Source organism: Colobus angolensis, unplaced genomic scaffold, assembly GCF_000951035.1.
Source record: "Colobus angolensis palliatus isolate OR3802 unplaced genomic scaffold, Cang.pa_1.0 Scaffold11, whole genome shotgun sequence".
NCBI classification, from domain to species: domain Eukaryota; kingdom Metazoa; phylum Chordata; class Mammalia; order Primates; family Cercopithecidae; genus Colobus; species Colobus angolensis.
The window spans coordinates 5,008,533-5,034,929 of record NW_012112030.1 but is presented as its reverse complement, the minus strand read 5'-3'; the positions used below and the strand labels follow the sequence as shown (position 1 = coordinate 5,034,929).

At 37.4% G+C, this 26,397-nt stretch overlaps 1 protein-coding gene across 1 annotated transcript; it reads left to right on the top strand.

Moving 5' to 3' along the window:
* The first annotated feature begins 1,303 nt into the window (after window positions 1–1,303).
* CLEC2D (C-type lectin domain family 2, member D) lies at window positions 1,304–26,108 on the top strand. The gene is given in 6 exon segments (XM_011953186.1): window positions 1,304–1,376; window positions 12,580–12,690; window positions 19,388–19,572; window positions 24,142–24,245; window positions 24,348–24,429; window positions 26,067–26,108. Coding segments are annotated over 6 exon segments (585 nt in total). The 5' UTR covers window positions 1,304–1,315.
* Window positions 26,109–26,397: the final 289 nt, after the last annotated feature.

Genomic DNA, 26,397 nt, shown 5'->3' with positions numbered 1-26,397 from the left:
GGGCCAAAGAAATGAGAAAAATTTTTCTCTCAAGCGATTTTCAAATTGTTAAATGTCACAGGAAAAGAGGTTAGGAAGAACAGTGTGAAAAACAGACTTCAACTTTTGGCAATCACATGTTGTTTAGGAGACAAAACCAAATTCAACTTCCAACAAAGAGAAGCAGCTTTGATCAAAAGCAGGTTCTCAGATGGAATTACTAGAAGGCTTTATCATAGGTCCTAGGAAAAACTAGAAAGGATGAAATAGTAAAGAAAAAGATAGATAGAATCTTACAGAAACTGGAACTCAGCCCTAACTCAACTTCGTTTCTATTCGATTAAGGCAATAGCTGTCCAATCTGGAACTTATTTCTCACAGGTAAGGGGGGACTACTGTATAGAATTCAAAAAACAGGGAAAATCAATTTATGTTGTCAGAGTTAAGACAGAGATGATATTTGGGGTAACGAGCGTTGCAGGACATGAGTAGGGCACATAGGGTGTTGGTATTGTTTTATGTGGTTTTAAGATATACTCCATTTAGGTACTTGTTACATGTTATATTTTTAATGAATGTGTTTAGTTGTATGCTTATGATTTGTGCACATTACTATAAACTATATTTTAGTAAAAAGTGCCCTTACCAGCATTTATATACAAGAAATCAACACATCTGACAAGAAGCTCCTGCTGCTAAAGAGCCTCTGTGCTCCTGGATTATTCCAGAGGGAGCACAGAAGCTGCACATGGTTCAGGCCCATTTTTGAAACGTTGTTGTAGCAGCCATAGCAGCAACTTCCCAAAATATCTTGCAGAAATTGAAAACAAGATATTTTTTGAATGAACATAAACTCTTGGGAATGAATTTTAATTTGAGTTGAAAATTGCTGTTGTCTTTACTCACCTAACACTCATTTCCTCTGAGAGTCAACTCCTTCTTTTCAATAAATTCTTATTTTCTATCATGATATTGCTTTGTACCACATAAAATACAATTATAGCTTTTTAACAGTCAAAAAATTTTAAGTTATCAAGCATTAGTTTCTTTTGTAACCAAAATACTGTTGGAGAAGTAGCTTCAACTTTTTGTCTTTTAAATTCTTACAAACACCAGTTTATTCTGTTGTGATGAGCTGATTTTTGAAATAATTTATGTTTCATTTGTTCCTCTAGCTATATTTAACTTAAAGCCTTGAAATTCTGAGTTATTGGGGCAGTTACACACTGACACATTTTAGTCGTTGGGCTTTTTTTGGTTTTGTTTTGTTTTGAATCATTCTTGGGGTTGAAAACATAGACTGTGGTTTAGATCACTCATGGTAACTGGAGGCAAAATGCATGACAGTAACAATGTGGAGAAAGACATTGCACCATCCGAATTGCCTGCAAACCCAGGTAAAAAGCTGGGATGTAGAGTAAATGTGAGGACTGGAATGGGAAGGTAGTGGTAGTGATGGGCTCACACAGGTGAGGTACTGATCCAGTAAGAAGTTTTCAAGGATAAGAGATGGAATGTGGGAGTCTATAAATTGGCTTATAATTTGTGTGAAATATGCATATATTTATATTCCCAGTTGTAACAACTAAGGAGAGGGAACAATGAAACATGTAAGACAATGAGATAAGGTTAAGTTTATGACTGAAAACAAAAATAGTGAATTTCACTAAAAAAAAAATGTACAAACTCTAAAGTGCTACTCAGATACAAGATACTATCATTACTACATAGGTAGAAAACCTACCATGGAAGCTCATAAGAGAGAAAAGGTAAAAAATAGTATGTAAAGGACATTTACAAATCAAAAAAGTAAACAAAGGTTGAAGTAAAAACTTAGTGGGGCATTCTAATGTAATTATGTTAGATTGGATGCACTGGAAATATATATATATATAGCTTTATATGATGATTTATATGATGATTTAGTAAGTGAAAAGCTTTATATGATGATTTAGTAAGTGGAAAAAAATGTCTTTTGCCACAGTTAGAGAAAATCAAGGTTTTATAACTCAGGACTTAAAAGTTTGGAGTTTTTTTCCTCCCATCTTAAAAGGTAATCAATTTAGAGAAAAGGTAATTCAGAGGGGGAAAAAGATGAACTCTAAATGTTGTTAAATGACTTCATTTGTTTCTTCATTCATTGGGTATTTTGAGCATTTTATACCAACTGCTTTGAAGTATTTGTCAGATAGTTCCAATATCTCTATATCATGTCCCTCCTTGGCTTGTGCTGTCTTTCCCCACGGAAGTTTACATTTTCATGGTTCTTCATATGCTGTGTAATATTGGACTGTAATTTGAACTTTTGAATAAATATTTAGTTAGACTGGATCTTATTTAAATTTTGGAGAATGTTGATACTATTGTTTTAGCAAGCAATCACACTGGTGGGATGAAGGCAATCTGTGGGATCTGGTTCCAATGTCAGTTCCATTCTGAAAGCCTTTGTAGAGCTATTCAGATATATCCCTCAACCCGGGGTGAAATTGGCAACTGCGCAATGCTCTATTCATTAGCTCGGGTCTTAACATCTTTAGTATGCCAATTAGAAACACATCTAGGCATGCATAAGTTGAGGAGCAGGTGAATCCAGGAGTTTATAAATAATGTTCATGGATCTCTTTCTGACGTTTCTCCCTCTTCACCATCTGACCAGTACTTTCAGGTTCCCAGGGGCTTCTCCTTTCCATTCTCCATGAAACGCGGGGCTCCTTTTATTCTGATGAACCCTACACTTCTGCAGTCATTTCTGCATCTTTAAACTCATGTGGCAGAAGGACAGTGAGAAAGAAGAAAAAAAAGCAAGAGGTTTGGCCCCACTCTCATGGAGCCACAACTCTACTGAATGGAGAGGATTGACCTTTCTTTTATTTTTATTTCTGAGACGGAGTCTCACTCTGTGGCCCAGGCTAGAGTGCAGCGGCGCCATCTCGGTTCACTGCAAGCTCCGCCTCCCGGGTTCACGTCATTCTCCTGCCTCAGCCTCCCGAGTAGCTGGGACTACAGGCGCCCGCCACCTTGCCCGGCTAATCTTTTATATTTTTAGTAGAGACAGAGTTTCACCGTGTTATCCAGGATGGTCTCCATCTCCTGACCTCGTGATCTGCCTGCCTCGGCCTCCCAAAGTGCTGGGATTACAGGCGTGGGCCACCGCGCCTGGCTGAGGATTGACCTTTCTCAAGGTTTTGGCTATTGCATGTTGCTGTAGTTTCCACTACCATCAACAGATTGCCTGAGATTTGAGGCACATGACAGTGCCGACAAGAGAGAGGGAGAAAACATAAATGTGGTATTTTCATACTCTATTTGAGGTAGGAGTTTGCTTTTCTGTTCCTCAGACCATATCTCTAGTGCTTCTCCTGGAGCCCTCTCTATTTTTATGCTGACAGATGCTCAATTCCATGTTTCTGGCCGTATTAAGTTCAGGGCAGTGATATTAGAGGAGGGAAATTTAAATTCACCACTGGTTTGATGGCTCTTTAAATTTGGATATTCTTGTAAGATCTGCTGCTAGTATATCGTTTTTCCTTTTGCTCTTTTTTTGATTTAAAGACCATATTTTTAGAGCCATTTTGGGATCACAGCAAAATTGTGAGAAAGATAGTTTTTTTGTTGTTATTTGTTTCTCATTTTCTCCTTGTTGCCACACATACATAGACTCCATCTTAGCCTGTTTTGTGCTGCTATTACAGAATACCCGAGACTGGGTAATTTATAATGAACAAAATCTATTGACTCATAGTTCTGGAGGCTGGAAAGTTCAAGACTGAGAGACACATCTGGTGAGGGCCTTTTTGCTCCATCATCCCATGGCAGAATTTGGGAGGGCAAGAGAGCACATGCATAAGAAAGAGAGAGAGCAAGAGGCACCAAACTTGCTTTTATAACAAATCCACTTTCACGATAGTAAACCCACTCCTTTTATAAGGACATTATGACCTGATTCCCTCTTAAAGGGCCCACCTCTCAACACTATTGCATTGGGGACTAAGTGACTAACACATGAACTTTGGAGACGCATTCAAACCATAGCAGTCTCTAACATCAACATTCTTCACCAGCAGTACATTTGTTACAACTAATAAACCTACACTGGCATATTGTAGTCACTCAAAATTCATAGTCTGATGGGCTTCCCTTTGTCAGTGACCTGACCTGTCTCCCTGACTGCCCTTAATATTTTTTCTTCCATTTTGACCTTGGAGTATCTGATGATTATGTGTCTTGGGGTTGATCTCACGAAGGATCTTATTGGGGTTCTCTGGATTTCCTGAATTTGAATGTTGGCCTGTCTTGCTAGGTTGGGGAAGTTCTCCTGGGTTATATCCTGAAGTGTGTTTTCCAACTTGGTTCCATCCTCCCTGGCTCTTTCAAGTACTCCAATCAGTGGTAGGTTCAGTCTTTTTACACAGTCCCATCGTTCTTGGAGGTTTTATTCATTCCTTTTCATTCTTTTTTCTCTAGTCTTGTCTGTCTGCCTTATTTCAGCAACATAGTCTTTAAGCTCTGGTATTTTCTCTTCTGCTTGGTCAATTCGGCTATTGATACTTGTGTTTGCATCATGATGTTCTCGTGCTGTGTTTTTCAGCTCCATCAGTCATTTATGTTCCTCTCTAAACTGGTTATTCTGGTTAACAGCTCCTGTAATCTTTTATCATGCTTCTTAGCTTCTTTGCATTGGGTTAGAACATAATGCTGTAGCTCAGTGAAATTCACTATTACCTACTTTCTGAAGCCTACTTCTGTCAGTTCATCCATCTCAGCTTCAGCCTTGTTCTATGCCCTCACTGGAGAAGTGTCGTGATCATTTGGAAGAGAAGAGGCATTCTGGCTTTTGGAATTTTCAGCGTTTTTGCATTGTTTTTTCCTCATCTTTGTGGATTTATCCACCTTTGATCTTTGAGGCTGATGACCTTTGAATGGGGTTTTTGTGGAGTCTTTTTTGTTGATGTTGTTTTTGTTACTTTCTGTTGGTTTGTTTATCTTCTAACAGTCAGCCTTTCTGCTGCAGATCTGCTGCAGTTTGCTGGGGATCCACTCCAGACCCTGTTCACCTGGGTGTCACCAATGGAGGCTGCAGAACAGCAGATTGCTGCCTGCTTCTCCCTTCAGAAGTTTCGCCCCAGAGGGACACTGGCCTGATGCCAGCCGGAACGCTTCTGTATGAAGTGTCTGGTGACCCTTGTTGGGAAGTCTCACCCAGTCAGGAGGCACAGGATCAAGGACCCGCTTATGTAGAGAGTCTGATGTTCCCTTAGCAGAGCTGGTGTGCTGTGCTGGGGGAATCCCACTGACCCGGTTCATCTGGTCTCTTCAGAGCCAGCAGGAAAGATTAAGTCCGCTGAATCTGAAACTGCCTCTCCCCTCAGGTACTCTGACTCAGTGAGATGACAGTTCTGTCTGTAAGCCCCTGACTGGAGCTGCTGGAATGCTTGCAGGAATGGCCCGCCTGGTGAGGAGGGATGGCTCAGGGTCCCACCTAAAGAAGCAGTCTGGCCACAACCTGCCACAGCACTTTGCTGCACTGTGGGAAATTTGGCCCAGTCCAAACCTCTCAGGCTCCTTCACTGTCAGGGGCAAACCGCCAACTAATGGTGGTCACCCCTCCCCGCAGGAACTTGGTCATTCCAGGTACACTCCAGACTACTCTGCTGGCAGCGGGGATCTCAAGTCAGTGGGTCTTAGCTTGCAGGGATCCACGGGAGTAGAACCCATGGATTGAGACTGCTGGGCTCTTCTCCTTGGCTTCGGCCCCCTTTCCATGGGACTGGATGGTTCTCCTGCCTCACTGGAGTTCCACGCACCACTGGAGCATGTAAAAACTCCTGCAGCTCAGGGCCTGCCTAAACAGCCACCAGTGGGAGTGGTTGTCATTGGTTTGCCCAGGTTTGTGCTTGAGACCCAGGGCCCTGGTGGTGTAGGCTCATGAGGGAATCTTGTGATCTGCAGATTGCAAAAATCTGTGGGAGAAGCATAGTACCCCTGGTGGGTAGGACAGACCCTCCCCACTTCCCTTACCTCAGGGAGGCAGGTCTCCCTGCCCTGTGCAACTCCTGGGTGAAGTGACACTCCATCTGCTTTCTCCTTGCTTTCTGTGGGTTGCACCAGCTGCCCAATGAGATGAACTTGGTACCTCAGATGGAGATGCAGAATTCACCTGCCTTCCACATTCATCTCACTGGGAGCTTCAGACCAGAGCTGTTTCTATTTGGCCATTTTGGCCCCTCCCGTCAAGTATGTTTTCTTTTGTAAGAAACTGCCAAAGTGGCTGTAGCGTTTAGCTTTCTTACCAGTAATGCATGAGACTTCTGGTTGCTCCACATCCTTGCCAGCATTTGATATTGTTAGCGTTTTAATGTAACACTTAAGTAATGTGTAATGATATCTCATTGTTTTAACTTGCAATTCTCAAAGGACATATATTAATAATTTGTCATCTCATTATTTTGATTATGTCTTTTGCAGATCAAAAGTTTTTAGTTTTAATGAAGTCCAGTTTATCAGTTCTTTCATGGATTGTGCCTTTGGTATTATATCTAAAAAGTCATCACCATACCCAAAGTTATCTAGGCTTTCTCTTACATTATCTTCTATGAGTTGTACAGTTTTGTGTTTTACATTTAGGGCTATGATACATTTTGATTTATTTTTGGGAAAAAGGCAACATCTGGGCCTAGATTCATTTATTTGTATGTAGGTGTCTAGTTGTTCAGCATCATTTGTTGAAAAGACTATCTTTTCTTAATTGTATTGCTTTTGCTCCTTTATCAAAGATCAGTTGACTACATTTATCTGAATCTATTTATTTTTAGTCTACTTCTCTGCTTTCCATCCTTTTTCATTAATACATTTGTCTATTCTTTTTTTTTTTTTTTTTAAGAGACGGAGTCTTGCTCTGTCGCCCAGGCTGGAGCGCAGTGGTGCGACCTCAGCTCACTGCAAGCTCTGCCTCCTGGGTTCATGCCATTCTCCTGCCTCAGCCTCCCGAGTAGGTAGGACTACAGATGCCCAGCACCACCCCCGGCTAATTTTTGTATTTTTAGTAGAGACGAGGTTTCACCATGTTAGCCAGGATGGTCTCAATCTCCTGACCTCGTGATCTGCCCGCCTCGGCCTCCCAAAGTGCTGGGATTACAGGAGTGAGCCACCGCACCCAGCCTTATTTGTCTGTTCTTTAACAAATACCACATTGTCTTGATTACTGTAGCTTCAGAGTAAATCATGAAGTCAGGTAGTATCAGTTGTTTAACTTTGCTCGTCTCCTTCAATAATGTGTTTGCTTTTCTTGGTCTTTTGCCTATCTATACAAACTTTAGAATCAGTTTGTTGATATTTGCACAATAACTTGCTGAGATTATAATTATCATTGCATTTAATCTGTAGATTAAGCTGGGAAGAATTGATATCTTGGCAATGTTGAGTCTTTCTCTCCATGAACATAAAATACTTCTCCATTTATTTAGTTCTACTTTGATTTCATTCATCAGTTTGTAGTTTTCCACATATAGATTTTGTACATATTTTGTTAGATTTATACCTAAGTAGTTTATTTTTTGAATGCTAATATGTATGGCACTGTGTTCTCAAATAAAATTCTGTTTGTTTATTTCTGGCATATAGAAAAGTGATTGACTTTTCTATATTAGCCATGTATTCTACAACCTTACATATCAATAACCTTGCATATCAGTTCCCAGAATTTTCAATTCTTCAGGATTTTCTACATGGATGATTATGTCATCTGCAGAGAAATACAGTTTTATTTCTTACTTTCTTATCTGTATACCTTTTATTTCCTTTATTTCCTTTTCTTGTCTTACTGTGTTATCTAGCACTTCCAGAACAATGTTGTAAAGCATTGGCAAGAGGGACATCTTTGCCTTGTTCTTGATCTTAGTGGGAAAACTTCAAGTTTCTCACCATACTTGAGGATGTTAGCTGTAGATTATTGTAGATACTCTTTATTAAGGTGAAGAAGTTCTTCCCTGTTTCTAGTTTACTGAGAGTTTTTGTCACAAATCCATGTTGAATTTTGTTTACTGAGTGTTTTTATCACAAATGGCTATTGAATTTTGTTAAACTTTTTTGTATATATTGATATAATCAAGTGATTTTTTTTAGCTTGTTAATGTTATGGATAACATTAATTGATTTTTGAATGCTGAACTTGCCTTAAATAGCTGAAATAAATTTCACTTCATCACAGTGTATAATTCTTTTTATACATCATTGGATTGGATTTGCTAAAGTTTTGTTGAGGTTTTGCATCTATGTTCATGGGGTATAGTGGCCCATAGTTTTCTTTTCCTGTAATGTCTTAATCTGATTTTCCTATTAGGATAAAGCTGGCCTCATAGAATGAGTTAAGAAGTAGTCTCTCTGCTCTGACTTCTAAAACAAATTATAGAGAATTAGTATAATTTTTTCCTTAAATGTTTGGTTGAATTTACCAGCGAGTCCATCTTGACATGGTGCTTTCTGTTTTGGAAGGTCTTCTGTATATAACCTCTGTAACAAATGTAAACATATTTAGGTCATCTATTTCTCCATGTATGAGTTTAGAGAAATTATGTCTCTCAAGTGACTCTGATCCTCTCTGTGGACATAGAACTGTCCATTTTAGCATCCATGGGATCTGTAATAATAGCTACTTATTTATTTCTGATATAGGTAATTTGTGTCCTTCCTCTTTTCTTCTTAATCAGCCAGGCTAGAGCCTTATGCATTTTTAATCTTTCAAAACCTAGTTTTTGGTTGTGATAACTTTTTCTATTAATGTCTCATTTTTTAATTTCTGCTCTAATTATTTCTTTTCTTCTGTTTACTTTGTACCTGATTTGCTCTTCTATTTCTAGTTTCCTAAGGTGTAAACTTAGCTAATTAATTTGAGATCTTTATTTTTTTCTAATAGATGCATTTAATGCTATCAATTTCTCCTTAAACAATGCTTTTACTGAATCCCACAAATTTTGTTAAGCTGTATTTTCATTTTCATTTAATTGAAATATTTTAAAATTTCTGTTGTGATTTCTTCCTTGACCCATATGTTGTTTAGAAACATATTGTTTAATCACCACATGTTTGTGGAGATTAGTGGGATTTAAAACTTTTCTTTGTTGTTGACTCTAATTTATTTACATTGTGGTCTGAGAGCAGACACTGTATGATTTCTATTTTGTTAAATTTGCTAGGGTATGTTTTATGGCCCAGAAGGTGGTCTATTATGGTGACTATTCCATGTAATCTTGAGAGTGTATATTCTGCTGTTGTTGGACGAAGTAGTCTATGGATGTCAATTATATTCAGTTGATTGATGATGTTGCTGAGTTCACCTAAGTTCTACTGATTTTCTCCCTGCCGGATGTGTGCATTTCTTTCTTTCTTTTTTTTATTTTTATTTTTATTTTTTATTTTGTTGTTTTTGAGACGGAGTCTCGCTCTGTCACCCAGGCTGGAGTGCAGTAGTGCAGTCTCATCTCATGTCAACCACTGCTTCCCGGGTTCAAGCAATCCTCCCATCTCAGTCTCCTGAGTAACTGGGAATACCGGCACATACCACCACACTTGGCTCATTTTTGTCTTTTTGTAGAGACAGAGTTTTACCACATTGCTCAGGTTGGTCTTGAACTCCTGAGATCAAATAATCCAGACTTTTTGGCTTCCGAAGGTGCTGAGATTACCGGCATGAGCCGCTGTACCCCGCTGGATCTGTGCATTTCCAATAGAGTGTTGTTGAAATCTTCAACTAGGATGATGAATTCATCGATTTCTCCTTGCAGTTCTATTAATTTTTGCCTCATGTAGTTAAATACTCTCTTGTTAGGTGCATGCACATTTAGGTTTGTTATGTGGAAACATAACATAGTTTCTTGGAAAACTAATTCTTATACCATTATGCAATAATTTTCATCATTCCTGATAAATTTCCTTGCTTTGAGGTTTGTTCTGTTTGAAATTTGTATAGCTTCTCCTACTTTCTTTTGTTTGTACCAGTATGATATATATACATATATATATATTTACAATCCATTTACTTTTAGTTCGTGTGTCTTTATATTTAAAGTGCATTTCCTGCAGATATCATATAGTTTAATCTCTGAGTTTTAACTGGTGCATTTAGATCATTGATATTAAAGTGATTATTAACATAGGTGGATTAAATATCTACCATATTTCTTTCTGTTTTCTATTTTTTGCCTTTGTTCTTTGTTTCTATTTCGTTTTTCATTCTCTTCAGAGACAGAGTCTCATTCTGTTCATTAGGCTGGAGAGTGATGGTGTAATTATAGCTCCCTGTACCCTTGAAATCCTAGGCTCAAGTGATTCTACCATCTAAGCCCTGAGTACCTGGTATTATAGGCATATGCCACAAAGCCTGGCTAATTTTTATTTAATTTTTGTAGAGACAGAGTCTTGCTATGTCTCCCAGTCTGGTCTTGAACTTCTGGCCTCAAATGATCCTCCTGCCTCAGTGTCCGAAAGGGTTAGGATTATGAGTGTAAGCTACCACACCCAGCCTTGTCTTCCATTTTTTTCCCTGCATGTTTAGTTTTTAACTTAGCATTTATAAAGTTCCATTTTTTTTCTCATTCTTGGTATATCAATTATACTTTAAAAAATGTGATTTTAGTGGTTACCCTAGTGTTTGCAATATACACTCACAACTAACATAAGTTTGCTTTCAAATAATACTATACCATTTCACAGGTACTATGAGCATCTTCTAATAAAAAAATCCTAATTCCCTGCTTTTATTGCATGTGTCATTTCTGTTATTTTATTTACATATAAGAATACATAAGCATATAAATATATATAAAGATATATATATAAGCACACATAATTAAATATATTGCTACTATTATTATTTTGAATAAATTGTCATTTGTTAGATCAATTAAGAATAAGAAAAATAAATAGTTTTATTTTACCTTCACTTATTTTTTATATTCTTCCTTTTTCATATAATTTATGTTTCTAACCTGTATAATTCTCTTTCCTTTTAAAATAATTGCATTTACCTTTTTTGTTTTTTGACATAAGACAGGTCTACTGGCAACAAGTTATCTCAATGCTTGTCTAAAATAGTATTTGTTTGTCATTCATTTTGAAGAATTTTTTAGGCTAAATAATTCTAAGTTGATAAGGTTTTTTTCTCTTAATACTTTAAATATTTGTTTCCACTGTCTTCTTACTTGCATGGTTTTTGAGGAGAATATAAACGTCATTTTTATCTTTGTTTCTCTACATGTAGAATTTATTTTCCTCTGGATTCTCTTATGATTTCTTAAATATTTTATAAAGGGGGTACAGGGGCATATGTGAACTCTATATTTTTCGTTCAGTATTTCTGTCAACTTAAACTGCTAAAAACTAAAATCTGTTGATTAAGACAAATATCTTGGGGAACATCAATGTAAAGCTTGCTAATGTCTCTAGTGTTGTGGGGAATGTTAGAGAAAAATATGCCTATTTAGCTAAGGACAAATCTAGGTAAATTAACTAGAAGTGTGAATTGTATGCAAGAGATTGTGTCAGAACAGGGTTCCAATAATAAACTTTATAAGAGGTTTTAGATAACCTAAGACATTTTGAAATATAACACAGATACAGGAAATTATACAATACAAATATGTAGCTTGATTAATTACTGTAAGATAAACACCTTTGTTGACTCCTGATATGGCCTAGCTGTGTCTTCACCCAAATCTCATCTTGAATTGTAGTTCTCATAATCTCCACTTGTCATGGGAGGGACCCAATGGGAGATAACTGAATCATGGAGGTGGTTACCCTCATGCTGTTCTCGTGATAGTGAGTGTTCATGAGATCTGATGGTTTTATAAGGGGCTTTTACCCCTTTGTTAGGCACTTCTCTCCCCTGGTGCCACGTGAAGAAAAACATGTTTGCTTCTTCTTCCACCATTATTGTAAGTTTCCTGAGGCCTCCCCAGCCATGCAGAACTGTGAGTCAATTAAACTTCTTTCCTTTTTAAATTATCCAGTCTCGGGCAGTTCTTCATAGCATTGAGGATGGACTAATACAACTACTAACACTGTCTGAGAAAGATCCTTGTTATGTGGCTCAGAGGCCCTCTATGTATTCTTAACTATTCACTCTCCTATCCTTCCAAGAATAACACTAATTTGACCTCTACCATAATCACTTTATCATTTCAGTTTTGCCTTTTTTTCCTCCAAAACAATGCCTTTTAAGTCCATTTTAATCAATAGATCTCCTCTTAATATCATTTAAAAATATTTCTTTACATTTTTAGACAGGAATCAGAATAATTTGCTATGTTGAATTTCCAACGATTTGGATGTTGATTTCATTCCTGTGGTTTAGTTGACATGAATCTCTCCAATTGAAGGGGGTAACCTGAATATGGTAGCTGGAAAGTTAAAATCAATTCTTTTAACTTTCGAAAATGATTAAACTGTAGAGATAGAATAGTAAGTTTGTAAGATGACAGGTCATTTGCATCCTCTAGTGAAAAGGGAAGGAATTAAATAAAAATAACATTTTGATAGTTAATGTTTCTAGCAGTATTATGTATGTATTTAATTGCTAAAATGTTTTTCAATAATTTTTTCCAGGTTATCGGCATTCAAAAGAGCATTCTAGTAAAGCTACCTTAATTTGGCCCTTATTTTTCTTAATCTTGTTTCTGACAATCATAGTGTGTGGAATTGTTGTTGCTTTAAGCGGTAAGTGAACTGTAATCTTCATTCATCTAGAGAGAATTATACTTGTAAAAAGAAGAGAAAGAATCTAATTTTGTTATTCTTTACAGCTTTTAATATATTGTCTCACTAATTCAGTTAAACTCCAATAGCTTTTTAAGTGGCATCAAAAATTTTAATTATGTAAATGGGGTTCACATTATTCCAAGTTTAGTGAGATGATCAGAATCTTCAGAAGGTAGAAGACAGACCACTATTCCTTAAGAATATTGATGCACAAATTTAAAAAAATAGTAAACTGAAAAATAGTCCCTTATCCAATCTAGGGACATAGTTAATTTTACCTCTACAATAGCCTTGTTTTATGAAAAATAGCATACAAAAGTATACAAAACTACTAAGTGGCTATAACATCACAGGCAGCCTGGTCTTTCTTCCTAGCTATTTGAGCATGTTCTGGCCCTTGTTTTTTTTTAGCATATGTAGCCCATCTCCCTAGAAAACAAATTCCTTTTAGTGATTGTACCCTAAAAGCAATTTAGCTATAAAAATTATCTTGTACCTCAAAACATGCTTGCATTGCATCTAATATAAACCAAGCTGAGACATAGAAAACTACAAAAACACTTTCCCCAAACCTCATGCCCCTCTACGTATCAACCTAAAATCTACCCCCATTATTGGATTCTGAAGTAATTTCAGAGAGACCCTTCAAATACTGCTTACATAACTTAGAGTCAGCAATACTTGGAACACTCCATGTTCTAGATAATTCCTATTCATTTGCGAATCTTTTGCTTATTATCTTTTGCCATTCTGAAATCACAGATAGTATACTTTATACATTTATGAAGCAAAAATTTTTTTTATTTCAGAGATTTAAGTCAACTAATTATAACTATTTAAGAAAGAAAAAACTGGAAGGAGACAATTTTTGTAGTCTGTAGATACCTCAATACTAATCAAGGGAATTTATTCTAAAGTATAATTTAAATTTATAGCCCTTTTTTTACAGTAAGCATATGAAATTGACACGTATGACTGTTTTCCTTTATTATCCATTATGTGTTTCTCTTCCTTTCAGCTAACGCTTTGACTGGAAATGATTTCTTGTGTGGAGCCAATAGCTGGAGCCAACTATTAATCTGGTCATTTCCTTTCTTTCTTTTTTTAAATGTGTTATTATTTATTACTTTGTATCATTTTTATGTTTTATTTAACATGTAGCTTGCTAGTTAACTATTCAGATGTGGTATTTCCCCATTTAGATCGAGTTATTTAGATTTTAATATACTGTCTTTATTTATAAAAATTCCTAATAGAGCTTTGCAGTTATATCTCGGGTCTCTGACTTTTTTTTAAATTATACTTTAAGTTCTGGGATAAATGTGCAGAACCTGCAGGTTTGTTACATAGGTATACACATGCCATGGTGTTTTGATGCACCCATCAACCTGTCATCTATATTAGGTATTCATCCTAATGCTATCCTTCCTGTTCCCCCACAACCCTCAACAGGCCCCAATGTGTGATGTTCCCCTCCCTGCATCCATGTGTTCTCATTGTTCACTTCCCACATGTGAGTGAGAACCCGCAGTGTTTGCTTTTCTGTTCCTGTGTTAGTTTGCTGAGAATGATGGTTTCCAGTTTCATTAGTCTCCCTGCAAAGAATATGAACTCATTCTTCTTCATGGCTGCATAGAATTCCATGGTGTATATGTGCCATATTTTCTTTATCCAGTCTATCACTGATGAGCATTTGGATTGGTTCCAAGTCTTTGCTATTGTGAATAGTGCTGCAATAAACATACATGAGCATGTGTCTTTATAGTAGAATAATTTATAATCTTTTGACTATATACTCAGTAATGGGATTGCTGGGTCAAATGGTATTTCTGGTTCTAGATCCTTGCGGAATCCCCATGCTGTCTTCCACAATGGTTGAACTAATTTATACTCCCACCAACAGTGTAAAAGTGTTCCTATTTATCCACATCCTCTCCAGCACCTGTTGTCTCCTGACTTTTTAATGATCACCATTTTAACTTGCCTGAGATCGTATCTCATTGTGGTTTTGATTTGAATTTCTTTAATGATCAGTAATAAGCTTTTTATCATATATTTGTTGGCCTCATAAATGTATTCTTTTGTGAAGTGTCTGTTCATATCTTTTGTCCATTTTTTGATGGAGTTTTTTGTTTTTTTCTTGTAAACTTAAGTTCCTTATAGATTCTAGATATTAGCCCTTTGTCAAATGGATAGATTACAAAATTTTTTGACAGTTTTTTTTTTTTTTGCTGTGCAGAAGCTCTTTAGTTAAATTAGATCCCATTTGTCAATTTTGGCTTTTGTTGCCTTTGCTTTTGGTGTTTTAGTCATGAAGTCCTTGCCCATGCCTATGTCCTGAATGGTATTGCCTAGGTTTTCTTCTAGGGGTTTTACGGTTTTAGGTCTAACATTTAAGTCTTTAATCCATCTTGAATTAATTTTTGTATAAAGTGTAAGGAAGGGATCCAGTTTCAGCTTTCTACATATGGCTAGCCAGTTTTCCCAGCACCATTTATTAAATAGGGAATCCTTTCCCCATTGCTTGTTTTTGTCAGGTTTGTCAAAGATCAGATGGTTGTAGATGTGTGGTGTTATTTCTGAGACCTCTGTGATGTTCTATTGGTCAATATCTCTGTTTTGGTACCAGTACCATGCTGTTTTGATTACTGTAGCCTTGTAGTATAGTTTGAAGTCAGGTGGCGTGATGCCTCCAGCTTTGTTCTTTTTGCTTAGGATTGCCTTAGTATACAGGGTCTTTTTGAGTTCCATATGAAATTTAAAGTAGTTTTTTTTTTTTTAATTCTGTGAAGAAAGTCAATGATAGCTTGATGGGAACAGCAATGAATCTATAAATTACTTTGGGCTGTATGACCATTTTCATAATATTGATTCTTCCTATCCATGAGTATGGAATGATTTTCCATTTGTTTGTGTCATCTCTTATTTCCTTGAGCAGTGGTTTGTAGTTCTCCTTGAAGAGGTCCTTCACATCTCTTGTAAGTTGTATTCTTAGGTATTTTATTCTCTTAGTAACAATTGTGAATGAAAGTTCACTCATGATTTGGCTCTCTGTTTGTCTGTTATTGGGGTATAGCAATGCTTGTGATTTTTGCACATTGATTTTGTATCTTGAGAATTTGCTCAATTTCCTTATCAGCTTAAGAAGTTTTGGGGATGAGGCGATGGGGTTTTCTAAATATACAATTATGTCATCTACAAACAGAGACAATTTGACTTCCTTTCTTCCTATTGAATACATTTTATTTCTTTCTTTTACCTGATTGCCCTGACCAGAACTTCCAATACTATGTTGAATAGGAGTGATGAGAGAGGGCATACTTGCCTTGTGCCAGTTTACAAAGGGAATGCTTCCAGCTTTTGGCCACTCAGTATGATATTCGCTATGAGTTTGTCATAAATAGCTCTTATTATTTTAAGATATGTTCTATCAATACCTAGTCTATTGAGTGTTTTTTGCATGAAGGGGTGTTGAATTTTATAAAAGGTCTTTTCTGTATCTATTAAGATAATCATGTGGTTTTTGTCACTTATTCTGTTTATGTAATGGATTACATTTATTAATTTACATATATTGAACTAGCCTTTCATCCCAGGGATGAAGCTGACTTGATTGTGGTGGATAAGCTTTTAGATGTGCTGCTGGATTCAGTTGGCCAGTATTTTATTGAGGATTTTGGCAACGATGTTCATCAGGGATATTGGTCTAAAATTATCTCTTTTTGTTGTATCTCTGCTAGGTTTTGGTATCAGGATGATGCTGGTCTCATATAATGAGTTAGGGAGAATTTTCTCTTCTTCTATTGTTTGGAATAATTTCAAAAGGAATGGTACCAGCTCCTGTTCACACCTCCGGTAGAATTTGGCTCTGAATCTGTCTGGACCTGGGCTTTTTTTGGTTGGTTAGGCTATTAATTACTGCCTCAATTTCAGAACATGTTATTTTCTAGTCAGGAATTCAATTTCTTCCTTGTTTAGTCTTGGGAGAGTGTGTGTGTCCAGGAATTCATCCATTTCTTCTTTGCCTGGGTATCACCAGCAAAGGCTGCAGAAAAGCAAAGATTGCTACCTGCTCCTTCCTTTGGAAGCTTCATCCCAGAGGGGCACCCACCAGATACCAGCTGAACTCTCCTGTATGAGGTGCCTATCAACCCCTGGTAGGAGGTATCTCCCAGTCAGGAGGCATGGGGGTCAGGGACCCACTTGAGAAGGCAGTCTTTCCCTTAGAAAAGCTCGAGCTCTGTGCTGGGAGATCCATGGCTCTTTTCAGAGGTGGCTGACAGGAATGTTTAAGTCTGCTGAAGCCACAACCACAGCCACCCTTTCCCCCAGGTGCTCTGTCCCAGGGAGATAAGAGTTTTATCTATAAGCCCCTGACTGGGGCTGCTGCCTTTCTTTCAGGGATGTCCTGCCCAGAGAGAAGGAATCTAAAGAGGCAGTCTGGCTGCAGTAGCTTTGCTGCACTGTGATGGGCTCTGCCCAGTCTGAACTTCCCCGGGGGCTTTGTTTACACAGTGAGGAGAAAACTGCCTACTCAAGCCTCAGTAATGGCGGATGCTCTTCCCCTCACCAAACTTGAGCATCCGGGGTCCACTTAAGACTGCTGTGCTGGCAGCAAGAATTTCCAGTCAGTGGATCTTAGCTTGCTGGGCTCTGTGGGGGTTGGACTCACTGAGCAAGACCACTTGGCTCCCTGGCTTCAACCCCTTTTCCAGCAGAGTGAATGGTTCTGTCTCAGTGGGTTCCAGGCACCACTGGGGCATTGAAAAAAAACTCCTACAACTAGCTCGGTGACTGCCCAAACGGCCGCCCAGTTTTGTGCTTGAAACCCAGGGTTCTCGTGGTGTAGGCACTAGGGAATCTCCTGGTCTGTGGGTTGCAAAAACCGTGGGAAAAGTATAGCGTCTGGGCCAGATAGCACCTTCCCTCACAGCACAGTTCCCTCATGGCTTCTCTTGGCTAGGAGAGGGAGCTCCCCCACCCCTTGTGCTTCCTGGGTGAAGCGACACCCCACCCTGCTTCTGCTTGCCCTCCGTGGGCTGTACCCACTGTGTAACCAGTCCCAGTGAGATGATCCGGGTACCTCAGTTGGAAATGCAGAAATCACCTGCCTTCTGCATCGGTCTCACTGGGAGCTGCAGACTGGAGCTGTTCCTAATCAGCCGTCTTGCCCTCTCTGGTCTGGTCATTTTCTTTAAACTGGTTGATACAGGAGCAGTGATAGCACAACAAAGATGCCCAGATTTGGGGAAAGTCATCCTGCCTTATGGTCTGGTTCAAGGAATTACATTATAATAGTTATAATTTGGTACCTAGTCTGTGATACCAAACCAGGTACAATACATGTTTGCCTGGTGCTATGATTTGACATTCAGATTACACCAGTTATTATTCACAACCAAGCATGAGTTCTCATCTCATAAGAGCCAAATCCAAGGATAATGATGCCAATTGATAGTAATGATTCTATGAATACCCAGCATTCTGGTCTATCATAGACACTTTCAGAACTGTTGAGTTGAAGGGAGAAGGGGATCATATAACAGAAGATGAACAGTCAGCTACTAGGCGCTCAGTGACAACTATCTGGAGAAACATTCATTGCTTTAGATCCCACATGAAGAGAGCATTTCTCCTGATTATATAAGAAGTGGTTCAGAAAAGCCTGTCCGTGAGGTATTGCTGCCTTCAAAGTGTAGAAAACCTCACTAAATCACCTTAGTGGAAGGAAGCTCACTGTACAACAACTTATTTCATATTTATGATAGTATTTAGACATATATGAGGCCTTCTCACATCAAGAAACCTTATTCACATGAGGTGTCTATGTCCTGCCCTTCATTTTACTAAGTCATCTAGAGCAGCAGTCCCCAACCTTTTTGGCACGAGGGACCAGTTTTGTGAAAGACAACGTTTTCATAGACTGGGGTCAAAGGATGGTTTGGGGATAATTTAAGTGCATTTCTTTTATTGTGCCCTTTATTTCCATTATTGTTACATTGTGTAATAATATATAGTAAAATAATTATACAACTCAACATAATGTAGAATCAGTGGGAGCCCTGAGCTTGTTTTTCTGAAAGTAGATGGTACCATCTGTGAGTGGTGGGAGACAGTAACAGATCATCAGACATTAGATTGTCACCAGGAGCCCACAACCTAGATTCCTCACATGAGCAGTTCCCAACGGCGTTTTCACTCCTATGAGAATCTAATGCCGCTGCTGATCTGACAGGAGGAGGAGCTCAGGAGGTAATGAGTGATGGGGAGTGGCTGTAAATACAGGAGAACTATCTGTTCTCCAAAGCTGACCAAATGCTATCATTAATGTATCTAATATTTTAAGAAAGGGTAACACTGTTGAGAGCCAAATAGGTACATGGCCCAGAGCACGCTTAAGTTACTAATTCCTTTTTCAGCTCACCCCCTGCTGAAGGCATGAGCTTGAATCTCAGTTTTGCCATTTGCTGTGTACTGTATACAATTATATTTAGCATCATATTTCTCATTTGAAAAATGAAAATAATACATTTAATACTTAATGAGAGTGTCAGAAAGTATATTAGCACTTGGTAATTTATACAATATGATGTAAAAGTGTAAATTTTTATTTTATTTTATTTTTTAATTTTATTTATTTTTATTTTATTTTCAGCAATAAACGCTAACTGCCATCAAAAGTCATCAGTATGTCTTCAAGCTGCATGCCCAGAAAGCTGGATTGGTTTTCAAAGAAAGTGTTTCTATTTTTCTGATGACACCAAGAACTGGACATCAAGTCAGAGGTTTTGTGACTCACAAGATGCTGATCTTGCTCAGGTTGAAAGCTTCCAGGAACTGGTAAGAAAATAGTTCTGGTCAGAATCAAAGGTTCAGGCCTACAAGGATATTTTTTCCTGTGAAATTATCTAAGAGGTAGGTTTAGACATCTGCCTTACATTGATTTTTTTTTTTTTTTTGGTATAAGAAAAGAATAACCTAGCATGTATTACATTTTACAGTGGACCATCTAAAATTACCTTAACATTCATGGCAGGAACGGGCCGAGAGGGCAAGCAAGCCAGAGCCTTCTTTGACGCTGAGCCAGAACTGTGCAAATAAGGATTAGAAAAGTACTGGTAAAAACACAATTTTAAATTTGTAAGAAGTTAGCAACATTGTTTCAAAATAAATCAAACAAGGCCAGGAGCAGCAACACATGCCTGTAACCCCAGCACTTTGGGAGGCCAAGGTGGGTGGATCACTTGAGGTCAGGAGTTCGAGACCAGCCTGGCCAATATGGTGAAACCCCATCTCAACTAAAAAATACAAAAATTAGCTGGGCATGGTGGCACACGCCTTCCAGCTACTCAGGAGGCTGAGGCAGGAGAACTGCTTGAACCTGGGAGGTGGAGGCTGCATTTAGCCGAGATCACGCTACTGTACTCCAGTCTGGGCGACAGTGAGACTCTGTCTCAAAAAAATAATAAAATAAAAACAATAAGTCAAGCAAGAATGGTGTCAGAGAGGATGGTAGACTAAAAAGCTACAGAAATCTGTTCCTCCACTAAGAAAACTATTAAATTGTCAAAAACTGTCTGAAGTAACTATTTTGGAATTCTTGAGTCTAGTTAAACACTGGAAGCATCAAGGGAAGAGTTTGATAAAAAGGATGATAAATTTTGGTTAATTCCAGTGAATTTCAGTGTTTCCACTCAATAATAACTATTTTCCACACCCCATTATTGCAGGGAGCCATGGGAACTTCTGCCCATGTTCCTGTAATGAATTCCTGCTGCCAGGGTGGACAATAAGAATCTTTTTCTCCAAATATCAGGGTTATTGCTGATTTCTGCCTTTGAATGCTGAGGGGCAGACACAGAAGCAGGCTATCATTGCATCAATCCTCATCAGCTGAAGTGGCTTCCAAAGGATTTAAATAAATAGTACGTGTTTTTCCTCGATTTGGGAAGCAGGCATTTAAGACAATTTTTGTTAGATAACTGGCTGACTGCAGGGATAACAGAACAGAGATTTCAATGACCATGCACAACAGTGAATAAAAATAGTTGGGAAAAATCATGACCAAATGACTGTGAACCACAGCAACCAAGATTCGACAATCCCTGAAAAGCAAAAAAATTAAGTTACCAGAGTTACCACAACATAGTACTCATAATGTCCAGTTCTCAACAACAACAACAAAAATAAACAAACAAACAAAAAGATGCAAAGAAAAGTATGATTCATTCACAGGAAAAAAAGTAATCTGACAGAAACTATCCTTGAAGAGGCCCAGATATTAAAAATATGGGTCAAGAATGTTAAATCAGCAGTCTTAAGTATAACCAATGAGCTAAAGGAAACTAGACAAAAAGCTAAAGGAAACTCAAAACATAATAAATGAACAAAATTAGAATATCAATATAAAGGTAGAAATTGTAAAAAAGAACCAAGCAAAAATTCCAGAGCTGAAAAGTACAGTGACTTAAATTTAAAAATAATTTTAAAAATTCACTGAAAAAGTTCAACAGCAGATTTGAGAAGTAAGAGATCAGAAAACTTGAAATTAAGACAACTGAAACAATCCAGACTAAGAAAAACAGAGAAAAAGAATGAAGACAAATAAACAGATTCTAAGAAATCTGTAGGACATGAGCAAACATACCAAGATCTGCACTGTAGAAATCCAAGAAAGAGAAGAGAAAGAGAAGCAGAAAAATACACTTAAAGACATAATGAACAAAACTTTCCAAAATCTGGGGAAATACATAAATATATACATCCAAAAGGCTCAATGAACTCCAAAAGGGTAAACTTAAAGAGATCTACACTGAGACAAATTATAGTCAAGTTGACAAAATCCAAAGAGAGAATTTTGAAAGCAGTAAGAATGAAGCAACTCATCATTTACATAAGACCCTAAATAAAATTAATAGCTAATTTTCTCTGAGAAACCATGGAGATCAGAAGGCAATGGAATGGCATCTTTAAATGTCTGAAAGAAAAAATAAAACTGCCAACTATGCATTCTATATATAGCAAAGCTGTCCTTCAAGAATGAAGGAAAAAATAACACATTTTCAGATAACAAATAATTAAGGAATTTTATTACCAGTAGACATGTGCTACAAAAAATGCTAAAGGAAACCTTTGGGGCTGAACCGAAAGGACACTAGAAAGCAATTCAGAGCCCCCAAAATAAAGAATATTGCTAAAGGTAACAATAGAGGTAAATATAAAACCCAGAATTACTATATGTGTCATATAGTTTATAACTTCTCCTATTTATAGCTTTCTATATTTATATTTATCTATAATTTCATAGGCAAATGAATACAAATTATAAATCTATGAGAGTGGTCATATAATGTATAAAGATGCAATCTATGACAATCTTATGAAGCAGGAGGGAAGAAGACATATAGGATCAAAATGTTTGCATAGTTTTTGAAGCTATGTTGATATTATGAAATTATATTGTTACAAGTTTAAGATGCTAATTATAATTCTCAAGGTAACCACTAATAAAATTACCAAAAATATACGGAAAAGAAAAAAAGAAAAACAATACACTGTAAAAAATCAATTAAATACAAAAAATGTCAGTAACAGGCAACTTGAGAAACAAAGACATATAAGATATAGAGAAAACAAATGATTAAATGGCAAAAGTAAACCTTGTTTTAGTAATTAAATAAAAAAGGATGAACCCATCCTAGTAAAGGGCCGAGACTGACAAGTTGGCTAAAAACCAAAATAAATTAAAAAGAAAAACAAGACTCATCTATATGCTGTCTACAAGAGAGTTGCCTTAGATACGGGGACACAAAGAAGTTGAAAGTAAAAGGACTTAGAAAGATATTCCATACCAGCAGTAGTAACCAAAATAGTGTTGAGTGGCAATATTTTTGTCAGACAAAATAAACTAAGGTAAAAAATTTTACAAGAGACAAAGAAGGGCATTATGCATTGATAAAAATTTTGACATGGCAAAGTAATTATCAGTCATGAAATATATGTACTTACTAACACAGCCCCAAAATATATGAAGCAATAATTGCTATAATTTAAGGGAGAAATAAATGGTTCTATGAAAAGTTGGAGAATGAAATATTCCACTTTCAATATGAGATTAAACAACTAGACAGAATATCAACAAGGAAATCGAAAATTTGAACAACACTATAAACCAATTATCCCTAACGGGCATATACAGAATAAACTACCCAGCAAGAGCAGAATACTCATTCTTCTCAAGTGCACATGGAACATTCTTCAAAATAGACCATATGTTAGGCCACAAAACCTAAACAAATTAATACATTTGAAAAGTTTGAAGTCATAAAAAGTATCTTTTGCAGTTACAATGGAATGAAGTTAGAAATCGAGAACTAGAAAAACCAGAAAAGTCACGCATCTGTAGAAATTAAAAAACCCACTCTTAAACAGCCAGTGGTCAAAGAAGAAATCACAAGGGACTTGAGAAAATACCTTGAGACAAATAAAGTAAAAATACAAATAGCACGTTTATGGTATACAGCAAACATAGTTCTAAGAGGGAGATTTATAGCTGTGAACAGATAACTAAAAAGGAAGAAAGGTCTCAAATCCATAGCCTAACTGTACACTACGAGGAACTAAAACAAGTAAAGCGTACATGTTGACCAGCAAACACAGCAAAGGAAACCAGCCTACACCGCTGCTGTGAGGATAATTTGGTACACTTACATTAGTTTGGTGTCATTTCTTTCTTTGTTTTTGAGACAGACTCTCACTCTATTGCCCAGGCTGGAGTGTAGTGGTATGATCTTGACTCACTACAGCTTTTGTCTCCCAGGTTCAAATGATTCTCACACCTCAGCCTCCCAAATAGCTGGGATTATAGGTGTGTGCCATCATGCCTAGCTAATTTTTGTATTTTTTTAATAGAGAGGGGGCTTCACCATGTTGGCCAAGGCTAGTCTCAAACTCTTGGCCTCAGGTGATCCGCCCACCTCGGCCTCCTAAAGTGCTGGGATTACAGGTGCCTGGCCTAGTGTCATTTCTTAAAGTTGACAAAAAGCATATCCTGGGGCCTAAAAATTCTATTCTAGGACAAGTGACAAGAATGTCATAGTAGCATACCTTCCAAACTTGATAAAACCCTGGTGTCAACCAATAGTATAACAGATAAATTGGGGAAGAGTCATACAAAGGAGTACAATACAGAAACAAAAGTAACCAAATTATCAACAATTTGTCTCAGTTTTAAATTATCTTCTTTTGATATGTATAATATAGCAGACCTATTCTGTGTGTATTACTAAACAATACAAAATAAAAACGAAGACAATTATGAGTAGTTAAGAATATAGCATAGCAGCAACATTTCTGGGAGAGGATGGGTTATGTTAGATTAATGACTATCATCTCTGTGTTTTCTGAAAGAATTTCCTGTTGAGATATAAAGGCCCCTCTGATCACTGGATTGGGCTGAGCAGAGAACAAGGCCAACCATGGAAATGGATAAATGGTACTGAATGGACAAGATGGTAAGTTCTGAAAAATCTGGCAGTAATATTTGTATTTGAATTTACTTTGCATTAAATCTAAAGTATTCTCTAGTTACATGCTTTAAAAATTCTCATTTTAAGATTAGTCATAAAAGAAGATGGTGCCAACTTGTATGTTGCAAAGGTTTCACAAGTTCCTCGAATGAATCCAACACCTGTCATGGTGAGGTAGACTGACTGTGAACTTGGCTCCAGGCTTATCTATGTCATTTGCAAACACTTTCATTTCGAGCATACTATACAGTGTCTTTAAGTCTGTTCCTGACCTCCACAACAAAATTAAATTGCACTTGTCCTCCTGATTTCACAGGGTTGATGTGAGGAACAGAGGTTTTGATGTATCAGAGAAAGATTATGAGTGATAGCAATTATACCTATTATTTAAAATAAGATGATAGTTTTAAATTTTGTGAATGGGTAAAGTTTAGCACTAGAAAATTTAATCTCAGTTGTGTATTTATAGGATCTTTAGATTACTAAAAATATTTGAGATAATGCTGGAAAAATTGGATTCACAGAATTTCACTCAACGTTTGTCTGAGAGATGAGACAGTTTTGAAAAGCTACTTTATTATAATACACTCATCAATATTGGAAATTTAACTTTATTTAATAAGAAGAGCCCCAGACTTGACATTGGCAGGTTTGAAATGAGTTTTTTCTCATTAGCTTTTGACCTTGGATAGGATGGTAAGTTTTAGAAATCAGAGAACACATACATTTATACATTGCTGTATCTACATTGCCCAGCACACTGTGACTGCTTTATAAATATCTAGAATTAACTTTTATTTCCTATTTTACAATACGGAAGTAGTAAATTTTCTCTACCTAATTCTCAAAATGTTTTTTTGTTTGTTTGCATTTTTGAGAGACAGGGTTTCACTCTGTTACCCAGGCTGGAGTGCAGTAGTGCCATCATGGCTCACTGCAGCCTTGACTTCCCTGGCTCAAGTGAGCCTCTCACCTCAGCCTCCTGAGTAGCTGGGACTACAGGTGTGTGCCACGTTGCTTGGCTTTTTTTTTTTTTTTTCAGAGATGGGGTCTCACTATGTTGCCTGGGCTGATCTTGAACTCCTGAGCTCAAGCAATCCTCCCATCTCGGCCTCCCAAAATGTTGGAATTACCGGTGTGAGCCACCACGGCTGGCCTCTCAAAATATTTTAAGGATCAAATATATTGTTAACTAACCAGTTGTTGGAAACTGCTCATCACTTAAAGAAATGTGAAATATTATATGATTAAGGTCTAGCATGTTTCAACAATTAGCAAATCATATCATAGATGATAGTGATGCCAATGAGCAAAGAGGAGAAATTTGTAATCCAAATGCTGACCTAAAATATCTGCGCCAAGTCATCTAAACTCAGCTAAATAGCACTGCAGTTTCAGTACTAAAACAAACAGGGAAGTCGGAGGAGTAAAATCAAGCCTAGTTTTTAGATATAGCTGCTGAGTCTTCAGTTATTTAAGGCAGCAAAATGTTGGGAAACGGTGTAAAAGAAAACAGGTATCAGACTTCTCCCATCTGCCAGCTAAGGCTTTGGATGTGCTGGAAAGAATATTACGCTTACAGACATGAAATAGGTTTGATTCAGGACTTTGCACTATTCTGATAGTTGATTTATAACATCTCCTGCTAAGCAAAGCCCACTGACTAATTAGTCACCGCGACACAAGGAAAAACAACATTATTTTTAGAGGTTGAATTAATGTTAGTTTTCTCACTTTCTCATCTTCTTTCTCTCTGCTTTTGAAGACATGTTCAGTGACACACTGATTCTGCTTCTTCTCTTGCAGGTTTCCTATCCTGGGAGCAGGAGAGTGTGCCTATTTGAATGACAAAGGTGCCAGTAGTGCCAGGTACTACACAGAGAGGAAGTGGATTTGTTCCAAACCAGATACCTATGTCCAGATGTTACAGCAAAGCCCCAACTAATCTTTAGTAGCGCATTGGAACTGATAACCCCATTTTCCAATTTTAGAATGAGCAAAGAATTTATTTTTTGTTGTTGTTGAGATGGAGTCTCACTCTGTCACCCGGGCTGGAATCCAGTGTCACTATTTCGGCTCACCGCAAGCTCTGTCTCCTGGGTTCATGCCATTCTCCTGCCTCAGCCTCCTGAGTACC